This window comes from Oryctolagus cuniculus, chromosome 4, assembly GCF_964237555.1.
Source record: "Oryctolagus cuniculus chromosome 4, mOryCun1.1, whole genome shotgun sequence".
In the NCBI taxonomy this organism is placed as follows: domain Eukaryota; kingdom Metazoa; phylum Chordata; class Mammalia; order Lagomorpha; family Leporidae; genus Oryctolagus; species Oryctolagus cuniculus.
The window spans coordinates 149,599,789-149,610,734 of NC_091435.1; the positions used below are offsets into that span (position 1 = coordinate 149,599,789).

The 10,946-nt window shown below is 49.4% G+C and overlaps 1 protein-coding gene across 2 annotated transcripts; it reads right to left on the reverse strand.

Moving 5' to 3' along the window:
- Positions 1 to 266: 266 nt before the first annotated feature.
- LOC100338666 (U8 snoRNA-decapping enzyme) lies at positions 267 to 2,841 on the reverse strand. 2 transcript variants are annotated; one of them, XM_008266004.4, is made up of 4 exons: positions 2,638 to 2,835; positions 2,289 to 2,558; positions 1,358 to 1,569; positions 267 to 760 (listed from the first exon to the last, which is right to left on the reverse strand). In XM_008266004.4, the coding sequence occupies exons 1-3, from the start codon at positions 2,773 to 2,775 to the stop codon at positions 1,390 to 1,392; spliced, it is 588 nt and encodes a 195-aa protein (XP_008264226.2). In that variant the 5' UTR covers positions 2,776 to 2,835; the 3' UTR covers positions 267 to 760; positions 1,358 to 1,389. The 2 variants fall into 2 exon arrangements, with proteins under 2 accessions (XP_008264226.2, XP_008264225.2); XM_008266003.4 differs by having other exon boundaries at positions 267 to 1,569; positions 2,638 to 2,841.
- Positions 2,842 to 10,946: the final 8,105 nt, after the last annotated feature.

The following is a 10,946-nucleotide window of genomic DNA, read 5'->3' on the forward strand; positions in this document are numbered from 1 at the left end:
TGGAAGACCTCTTTCTCTCTCTCTGCCTCTGCCCTCTCTGTGTTAACTCTGACTTTCAAATGAATAAATAAATCTTTAAAAAAATAGGTAGAAGAAAGGATTTTTGAATGTTTGCAACACAAAGGAATGAAAAATGTTTCAGGTGATAGATAGACTAATTGCCCTGATTTCATCATTACATATTATACCCCATATATATTCATAACTATTATGTGTCAATTAAATTTTTTCAATTAAAAATACAATAAACAATATTAAGACAGGACTATATCAGTTCCTTGTTTATTTCCTTCTTGACAACAAGTAATAGCAATCAATTAAATTATTCATATTATCTTCTTTGGCAAGCAGTCAGCAAAATATGACCAAGAGGCTGCCTACCTTCTTCTTACAATAAAGTATTATTGGAACACCGCCACGCTATGTTTATGCAGTATCCACATACATTTGACACAACAGTGTTAGCAGTTACCACAATTCATGTGGCCAATAAAGCCTAAACTATTTTCTGTCTAGTCCTTTAAGAATGCCAACACCTGCTGTGGAGCTGTGGATTGCCTATGGTTCTCCATGCATTTCAGAGCACCCGGCATTTAGTAGGTACATAACACCAGTCTGTTCCAAGAACTAAGTGCCTACAGGTCCAGTGATAAGTCTTCCTATCCTGGGAGGTTCTTTGGGGCAGGGCAGGGCTAGACAGGAGCTGGGTCAGTTCCCCTTCTGATCTTCCAGGGTCTAAGGGGCCCCAAAGACGACAGCCCTGGAAGAGAGGAACCAGGACTCCAGAGGCCTTAGGTTCAAGGTCAGTTCAAGGAGACCCACCCACTTCTTGACCCCTTCTGCTGTTTCTGGGGAAGAAAAGGGAAGGGAACGGCTCTCTCTTTCATGTCCCTCTGCTTTGGCCGACACTCGGGTAAGACTGGGCCCACTTTCAGAGAATACACAGTCCTCTGCCTCTGTCCTCCCCAAGAAACATGGGCCGGCTACACCCAGGGGAGCAGCATTCATCTCCTTCATAGCTCCTCCCACCCCAGCAAAGAGCAAGGTATAGTGACCGCCAGCCCCTGGTGCCACTGCCTGGTTAAAAGTTATCCTGGACGCGATGGGGTGAAGATGGCAGGCTGTATGGGCACGCCCATGCCTGTGGGCACCAGGTCATCTGTGTGCACATGCACAGGGTGCAGGCAGGGCGCAGGGCTGCACTGTGTCTTTGCCTCTGATGTCATGAGTTGGGTGCTCACAGGGTACTGCACACACATCTCCTTCTTTTAATCTGGTCTCACTTCTCATCTCTCAGGCACAGAGGGGAAAACCGTCCCCTGTCCCCACCCTGCACTCCCAGAACCCACGTCTTCACCTCCGGTTCCAGGCTTCCAGGGAGGGTGGTGTCTACTGAGGTCTATGGGCTGAAGTCTTACGGCCAGAGCCAGATTCCAGCAGTCCCAAGTCCTGCAGGGCTTCCTGTAGCTGCTCCCGGGCAGTGCCAATAAAGGAATTCTTCAGGAAGGCGGGCAGGCCTCCCACACCATCACGCAGGGTGTACAGGGGCACCCGCACCAGGCCCAGCACCTGGGAAGGAGGCAGACAGCAGACACTGGGATCCCCAGTAGCTCAACCCCTTAACCAAACCCTCTCTCTATGCGATCTTGCTACAGCAATCTTAAAATCTCAGCAGAACCAGCCCCAGTGCTCAGACCTCAGTGAGGCTCCACCTGCCACAGGCCAACCACCAGACATGGTACCCCGTTCCATAAATTCTACTCCTTCCCACATCTCTCCCAGACCCGTAGTGCCCCGACTCCAGGAAACTGGCTCAGTCTTTCACTGTGGCTCTCAAACCATGGAGTCTAGACCGCCTGTATCAGCATCACCCGGGAACCTGTCATAAATGCAAATTCTCGGGGCCTCCTCCTGGCCGCTAACCAGCAGCCACTGGGGTCAGGTTGCAGTAATCAGTGCTTTAACAAGGCCTACCCTCCCCCCCTCCGCGAGCGACTCTGATACTTGACAATGTAACTGGACAGCTTCCACCTAAGAAAACAGGGAGCCCCAAATTAAGGGCCTAGGTATCAGTATCACAGATAGGGAGGGGCGAGGAGAGGCCTTGGCAGGGAGGGCAGGTGGGCAGTATCACCCAGATGAGAACTGACCAGGATGAGCGCTACCAAGATGCAGGGGAGGTGGATAGGGGGCGTGGCCAAGACCACCTTTCAGATGGGCTTTTGGAGAACCCAGGAAGGCAAGGGGGCTTGGGTGAGGGGTTGGGGCGGGGCTCCAGCCGGCCCCACCTCCAGCCCGTGGTCCTTGGCCTGCGGGGCGCCGGCCTCCACGGCCACCAGCTGCTCCAGCTCCAGCCGCTTGGCGTAGAAGTGCGCCACGACGCGCTGCCCGGCCGCGGCGTGCGAGCTGCGGTAGTCGGCGCGCTCCACGCGGAAGGCCGACGCCGCCTCGCCCAGCTCCTCGCGCAGCTCCCGGTTCAGCCCGTCCTCCAGGCAGCCGTCCCGCGCGTCCACGAAGCCGCCCGGGAAGCCCAGGCGCCCGTCGAAGCGCATCTGCATCTGCGGGATGGGGGAGGCGGGTTGGCTGCGGCGCCCAGGGGAGAACGCGGGGCGGGGTGGCCCGGCGACCCCTCCTCACCAGCACGGCGTAGCGCAGCGGGATGCGGCCGAAGAGCTTGCCCGGGTCTGGCGCGTAGAGCATGGCGTGGCACGCATGCCGCCAGCCGGGCCCCAGCGCCAGGGCCTCGGACAGCTCCAACCTGCGGGACCCGGCCATGGCCAGGCTTTCTGCTCCACGTTCCGGGAGGCCTCCTAGGCAAAGCGATGGGTCATACCTTGGACCAATCTGAGCCCGGGCGAGGCCGCCAGGGCCAATCACTGCAAGGGTGGGGGCGGGACCTAGCTTGCTGAGGCGGGGCTCCGCTGACGAGCCTAGGCGCAGCCAATCAGGACGTGATTTGCTGCCCTGCTGAAGCTGGGAGGCGGAAAGCCGCCGGGTTAGGCCTCTGTCTTGAGAGTGGCTGGAGGCGTGGGCGTGGCGGGAGCCGGAGAGCAGGTGGTGACGTCATTGTCTGCGCCGGCGGAGTTGCCTGGGAGGTTAGAGGAGCTGGGAGGCTTGGAGGGTTGTGTAGCCTGAGCGGGATTTAGATCGGGGAGCTGGATGAGCGACCCTGAGGTCTAGGCTTGGTATGGTTGGTACAGGAAGCAGCGGGAGGCAGGGCTGTCTCCAAGACTTTAGCCTGTGCTAGGGCACTGTGAGTGCAGAGGCGCGATGGGTTACCAGTTCAGACTCAGTAGGCGTTGGAACGCGGAGGTGGCACTTGGGCAAGGGTGAAGTCAGTTTCCGGCCTCTTGATATCGCGGTCATTGAGATAGAGATAGGGGAGGGGTGGGCTTTGCCAAGTGTAGTGCTAGTCGGGAATTGTGCCTATAGCCACTGGCATTATGTTGGGGGGGTGTGGCGTATGGAAGGGAGGGTGCACCTGAAGAAACAGCCCCTTGTGTCTGACCTTCATGCCCCCTCAGATCTTTGAGCAGTGGGCAGAGCGTGGAACAGGTGGCACAACTTAAAACAGGGCCTCCCTAGAAGCCTGGAACCTGAGGTGAAGACATGGGTTCTGGGAGTGCAAGACAGGGATAGGGATAGGGATGCAGGATCCCTTGCCCACCAGGCCTTCCCCTCCCTGAAGGTATCCCCCACAGCAAGAGTCAGTATTTATTGCACAGTGGAAGGAGAGGCAGCCCCCTGACAGGGCCTGTGCATCAAGTCGGCTTGTAAAAGACAGCCAGTGTAGGAAGGGCCCAGAACCCAGACAGATGCAGCCTGTGACTTTCCCATGTCACTGATCCCTCAGGTCCCAGCCTGCTCAGCTGTTAAATCGGGATGCTGTCAACCCTCTAGGGGTTGTAAAGATCTCAGAAGAGTACCTAGAAGGAAATGTAGCCGCTCTTGGAGTCTAGTGTGGGGTCCCAAGGGATGGAGCTCAGACACACTCGGCGCCAGATTGAGGTGTTACTGGCGTCATCTTTCCCAGCTTAGTATTTTTTTTTTAAGTTTTTTTTTTATTATTATTATTTGAAAGAGTTACAGAGAGGCAGAGAGAGAGAGGTGTCTTCCACCTGCTAGTTCACTCCCCAGATGGCTGCAATGGCCGGAGCTGTGCCAATCTGAAGCCAGGAGCCAGGTGTTTCTTCTGGGTCTCCCAGGTGGGTGCAGGGGCCCAAGGACTTGGGCCATCTTCCACTGCTTTCTCAGGCTACAGCAAAGAGCTGGATCGGAAGTGGAGCAGCTGAGACCAGAATCGGCGCCTGTATGGGTTGCTGGCACTGCAGGTCAGGGCTTTAACCTGCTGTGCCACAGTGCCGGCCCCCCAGCTTAGTCTTTTTTTTTTTTTTTTGACAAGCAGAGTGGACAGTGAGAGAGAGAGACAGAGAGAAAGGTCTTCCTTTGCCGTTGGTTCACCCTCCAATAGCCACCGCGGCCGGCGCGCTGCGGCTGGCGCACCACGCTGATCCGATGGCAGGAGCCAGGTACTTATCCTGGTCTCCCATGGGGTGCAGGGCCCAAGCACTTGGGCCATCCTCCACTGCACTCCCTGGCCACAGCAAAGAGCTGGCCTGGAAGAGGGTCAACCCTGGAAGAGGGTCAACCGGGACAGAATCCGGCGCTCCGACTGGGACTAGAATCTGGTGTGCCGGCGCCACAAGGTGGAGGATTAGCCTAGTGAGCCACGGTGCCGGCCACCCCCAGCTTAGTCTTGAGTGTTAGGGCATAGATACATCTGCAGCAACAGGCAATTGACAGTACTGTACACATAACCCAACTGCTGTTAGCCTGCTAGGGGCCCTGGGGGTTTGGGAATGGCCTTGGTAAAGCATTAGCATCACTTTGAAAAAGCATATAGCAACTGCCAGTTTCAGGGTCCCACAACGGCCAATTGAATCAGAATCACGGGTGAGGAAGGGGCCTAGATAGTCTTTCAAGTGTATTTCTGGTGACAAATAACCAACTAGGATTGAGAATGCTGGGTTGGGGTGAAGGTCGTTGTGCCTAGTAGTCAGGACACTCACATCTCATATTGGAGTACCTGGGTTCAGTATCCACCATGGCTTTGACCAGCTTCCTGCCAATGTGCATACTGGGCAGCAGCAGCATGCCTCAAGCAGTGAAGATCCTGCCACTCAAGTGGGAGGCTTGGATTGACTTCCTGGCTTCTGGCGTTCACCTCAGCCCAGCCTTGGCTGTAGGAGCTATTTGGGGAGTGCACCATGGATTAGAGCACTCTCACTCTGTTTTTCTCTCTCTTCCTGCCTCTCTCTTTGCCTTTGAAATAAATTAAAAGAAAAAACCCATGAGATCCAATATCCTCCCTTCCTCCCTAGCATTGCAAAGGTGTCTTGATTTCTCTCTTAAGTGGGTTACATTTAAGAATTTAGGGTCGAATATGTCCAGAGTCTGGGTTTTTTTGTCTTTTTCCTCTGGTTACTTGAGTAGACTTTCAAGTGTGGGTTCAGCTATTTCTTAGATGACATGAAAATCTACAAAACCAAGACATCATCCAAACAGGATCTATTGACTGAGACCAGAGCTGCTTCAGGATGAACGTATATGGAAGCCACACCACTCCGCCCCACCAAGCACATCATTCCTTTCGAACTGCTGTCTGCCTCTGCACCTCTGCACCCTAACCCTCCACACCACCAGCCCACCCAAACCCTCCTCTACCATTCTGAGGACGATTGCCCAGGAACCAAGGCTGGAGACAGAGGCTGAGCCTTGTGACACAACGGCCCTCAAAAACTTAAACTCTGGCCAGTCAATTCATCCTTTTAAAAATAATTAGGAAAGGAATGAAGCGTTTACCTTATCCTTTTTCTATGGATTCTACCTCAGGACTACCTGATAGCTGAATGGGGAAATATTTCCCTAATATAAGAAAGAAGGAACTAATCAAAATTTAAACTGGAAGGGTTTAGTGTATCCTAGGGAAGGATCATCAGTAGTTACTGTGAAAGCACAAGCAGTTAACATGTACCTCATGATGGAAAAACATGCTACTTCCCATGAAATATTATTGGAAACAGTTTGAACCTAAACTTCAATTTAGCCATTTATCAGGAATATGAAAGAACACCATTTTAAAATAAGACATCACAGATGGTTGCCTATAGAAACATATATATATATACAACATATATATAGCTTAGTATACACATATAACACACACACACACATATATATGGCTTAGTATACACCCTTGTATTTATTTGCTTTGTCAGCTGAGAGGACCTAGAAACTGATACTCCAGTGTCAACAGTACATCTAGTGTTCCAATCTTGCTTTGATTTCTGAGAGAATTTTTTACAAAATGGTACCAAGGTTCTCTGGAGAAAAGGCTGATGTAAGCATTTCGGCAGGAGCTATACAAAATGAGTCCATAGTGAGCCTGGATGACCTTGTGATTCCGAGAGAGAGAAGAAAAGCCATATTGATGGAGTTTGTGGAAGGGACAGGGACAACAAGAGACAGCTGAGAGAGTTCCCAATGGTTAAGACTGATACCATTTCAGCAACAAAATAATTTGATTGTAATTCAAAGTGTAAAATAAATACAGATCCATACTGATATTCTCTAATAATGTCTAAGTATATAAATAAGGGAGAAGACAACAATTTCCCATGCAGAAGGATGTGAACATTGGGGAAATGCGAGGCGGGAGGAGTGACTCTAACTCTGCAGAAACTGATCAAACACTGCCTTGGCCAGGTGATCCAGGTGTCCACATTGAGAGGTCACATTGGTAGAATACACCCTGGATGTCATGTGAAGAAGAGGGAATTTTTTTTTTTTGACAGGCAGAGTTAGACAGTAAGAGAGAGAGAGACAGAGAGAAAGGTCTTCCTTCCGTTGGTTCACCCCCCAAATGGCCACCATAGCCGGTGCACTGTGCCAATCTGAAGCCAGGAGCCAGGTGCTTCTTCCTGGTCTCCCATGAAGGTGCAGGGCCCAAGGACCTGGGCCATCCTCCACTGCCTTCCCAGGCCACAGCAGAGAGCTGGACTGGAAGAGGAGCAACCGGGACTAGAACCCGGGGTGCCGGTGCCATAGGCAGAGGATTATCCTAGTGAGCCGCGATGCCTGCCAGAAGAGGGAATGTTTGCCTGAGGTCTTCCTCCCCAGAAGATGCAACTCCAGTCTAAGGTCAAGAAAAACATCAAGCCAGTTCCCACCGAGGAACATTCTACAAAATACTGACCAGGAAGCATCAACATTTTGAAAGGAATGATCTCAGTCCCTTAGGGCTGCTGCAACACAACTCCATAGACTGACAGCTTAAAAGAAGCAGGCATTTATTTCTCACAGTCCTGGAGGCTGGGATTTCCAGGGCCAAAGTGTTGACAGGTTCTGATTCTCCTGAGGGCCACCTCCTGGTTCCCAGGAGGCCATCTTGTTGCTACAGCCCCACTTGTCAGAAGGAGAAGGGAGCTCTCTGGGGTCTCTTTTGAGGGCCCTGTCTCCATGAACTAGTCACCTCCAAATACTGACACACTGGGGATTATGATTTCAACAAAGGAATTTGGGGGCTGGGGCAAGAGGGGAGTACAAATAGCACTCATGAAGCACAGTGACTGATAAACTCACAACTCAGAAGACCCCAAGGGAACTTGACATGACTGAATGCAGTGGGGTCTCTTGGAGCAAAAATAGGGCATTGGGTAACAGCTAAGGGATTCTGAATTAAGTCATGATGTGGCTTGATACCAACAATATAATTGGCTCATTATTGTAAGAGATATACCACAGTAATTCATGGATTAATAATGGGCAGCTGGGTGAAAAGTATAGGAGCCCTGTACTATCCACAATGTTTCTGAAATATAAGACATCTAAAAAATAAGGTTTATTTTCTGGCAGATCAGGAAGATGCAATCAGCAAAACCTGGCCTGAAGGAGAGTTTACAGGACACATTACCTGGTGTTTTCAATAAGTTAATTACAAGGAAAAAAGAGACCTGGAAGTAAAATCCATACATCAGTAGATTCAGGAAACTCATCAATGGAAAGGATTGGGCCTTAGTTGGATTCTAATTTAAACAAACATAGAAAGTGAAACAGAGTCCCCTCTAGAAGGCCCTGAATGCAAGAGCCAGGTACCATCAGGCACCAGTCTCCCAGCCTGTCGCCCTTAGCTCAGTGTTCTCACCCCACATGTATGAAAGGAGTTCCTAGAATTAACTCCCTGAATTGAGAGAGTGGTGCCGTTGGCCCTACAAGATTGTCATCACCAGATGCTGGAGGTCATTTGTTTCTTTAGCAGAAAACATCTTGATGTTCAGCCCTATTTTGAGGGATTTCTTTTCCTGGAAACCCAGACTTCAAGAAAACAGGAACTGCCACCTGCACATAGCCCTTGGATTGATGCCCACTTTTCCATCATCAAAATTACCTAAAGGATACCATACTGCTGACCAATCAGAAGGGCCACAAGCTCCTCCAACAAACCAGGAACTTAGACACAAGGTGAACATGCACCTCTCAGCGCCAACGTGTAAGATCCTTCACCCCTAACCTTGTGGGGGGCCTGGGAATTAGGCTATTGCTGCCTGGCACCTTTCTCTGCACGTTGCAGTAAGTACCTCCTTCCTTTCACCACTCCAATGTCAGTGATTGGTTTTCTACACATTGGAAAGTTTTTGGGGTTCTATGGCAAAAGCACAGTGGGGTCATGAGAATACTGATGGGATGTTTGATACAAAGAAGTCATGGGTAGTTTGAGGTGTGGTAACAGTATTGTGGCTTTGTTTTTAAGGGTCTTTATCTTTTAGAGATAACACACTGAAATATTTATGAATGACATGATAAAAATAACCCAGTGAGGGGGTAGACAGAGGCTGAGTGTATAAATAAAATAACATTGGCCATGAATTGATATATTTTTGAAGCTAAGAGATGGGTCCATTAATAGCTTATTATGTTATATTACCATTTTTATATTGTTTGATGTTTTCCATAGTAAAACTTTAAAGATGGAAAGATCTTTTGCTGTTCCTGAAATTAAAGGTTGCAATTTGCATTTGAATAAAGCTTTGCATTTCACAAAATCCTTTCACAGGCAGGACACCTTTGGGTGCAGCAGAGGAAGAGAGAGGTAGGAATCTGGGCTCAGGTCTGAAGCTGGAGCAAGACTGCAGCTGCCACTCTCCATCTGTTAGGTTGTTTTATGCATCATATTTAATCCTGATTGATTTCTCCCAGTGCTTTGAATACAGAGTCCAGGTTGACAACCACTGGTTTAGACCAATATAGGGTGGAGGTGGGGAGAGGAAGTGCTGTCCCCAACAGAGAGCTACCAGGCAGAGTCAGTTGGGGTTTGTCCCAAAGACTTCCTGTAGGGGCAATCCATCTACTTAGGAGCATTGCGATGGTTCCCAGTTTGGGGCACAATCAATACAAATCAGCAAAGTCCCTCTTCTTTGAAAGCCAAAAGCAGGCAGATACTCCCTCTCTAGCCCTGGGAGCCAGAGAGCTGACTCATGACAAAAACACAGTCCATCAGATGCTGCCACCCAGGACACTGATCTGAGGGAAGTGACAGGAGGTACATGATCAAATATGGTTCAGGAGTACAGTGATAAATGCCAGGAGGTGGATGCCAGTAGTGTTTAGTGGGGAAGGCACAGTATCCTAATGTGACTATCTTTGGCAAGATGCCGACTACGCCTTGCCACTCTGTTCCTCTAGCTTCCTTTAAGACTGTAATCTTCCCCCCAAAATAGATATTTTTCACACATGTACTAGAATTCAATTCCATTGATTGTAACAAAGGATGTTCATTAGTATATTAAGACAATAAATGTGAATATTAAAACTGTAATCTTCCCAACAAAACAGATATTTTTCATACATGTACTAGAATTCATTTCCATTGATTGCAACCAAGGATGCTCATTAGTATATTAAGACAATAAATATGAATCAAAGAACCACATAGGAATATATGATTAAAGCCATGGTAAGTGATTTAAAGAAAGATGATTGATGAAATTATCCTGGTCTGAATGTCAAGGTCAGAGGATACTTTCTTTAGAATATGACATTAAAAATAAGAAAGACAGAGTCAGGAGGCTGGCATTATGGTGCAGTGGGTTAAGCCCCTACCTGTAATGCCAGTATCCTGTAACAGCACTTGGTCAAGTCCTGGCTGCTCCATTTCCAATCCAGCTCCCTGCTGATGTGCCTAGGAAAGCAGCAGAAGATGGCCCAAGTGCTTGGGCCACTGCATTCATGTAGGAGACCCAGGTGAAGTTCCAAGCTCCTGGCTTCTGCCTGGCCCAGTCCTGGCTATTGTGGCCATTTGGGAAATACACCAGCAGATGAAAGATATTTCTGTGTCTCTCCCTCTCTCTGTGTTTTCATCTTTCAAAATAAATAAATTTTTTATTTGAAAAAAAAAAAAAAACAGTGTCAGAATTAAGAAGACAAAATGTGTGTGGCATGGAGGAGTGAGGGATGGAAAGACAGTGACATGGGGAAAGAGGGCATTGCCAGTAAGCCTGAGATCAAAATGGCATTCTCAGCTCCGGCGGGGAAGAGTAAGAAGCTAATGGGGTGATTTAAAGGCAGGTGATGTGCCTCCAGGGAACATTATCCTGGTGAAGACTGCCTAGCTATCTGGAGCAATGCTTATGGTGAAAAACTATAGACATGTTGTTTCTACACCGAGGAGGAATTATGGAACCACACGACCAAGGCTCCTATTGGAACACAGGGGAGTCTGGAGTGTGTGGCCTTTTCTTTGTGTGGTGACCATTAGGTGTTTCTGCTATACAGCATCTTGCCACCGCCCTTGCAGATCTGTTCCTTCCACCTGGTGAGAATTTCCATCAGAGCTCCTCACCCCCTGGTTGCTGTAGGGCAGGGTACGTGCACCTGGCAGTCACTGCAGT

Excerpts from the sequence above, each read along its gene's own strand:
- LOC100338666 (XM_008266003.4), bottom strand. The coding sequence starts at position 2,775 with ATGGCCGGGTCCCGCAGGTTGGAGCTGTCCGAGGCCCTGGCGCTGGGG. Across the intron at positions 2,559-2,637 it reads CGCTGCGCTACGCCGTGCTG|ATGCAGATGCGCTTCGACGG; the intron begins GTGAGGAGGGGT and ends CCCATCCCGCAG. Across the intron at positions 1,570-2,288 it reads CCAAGGACCACGGGCTGGAG|GTGCTGGGCCTGGTGCGGGT; the intron begins GTGGGGCCGGCT and ends CCTCCTTCCCAG.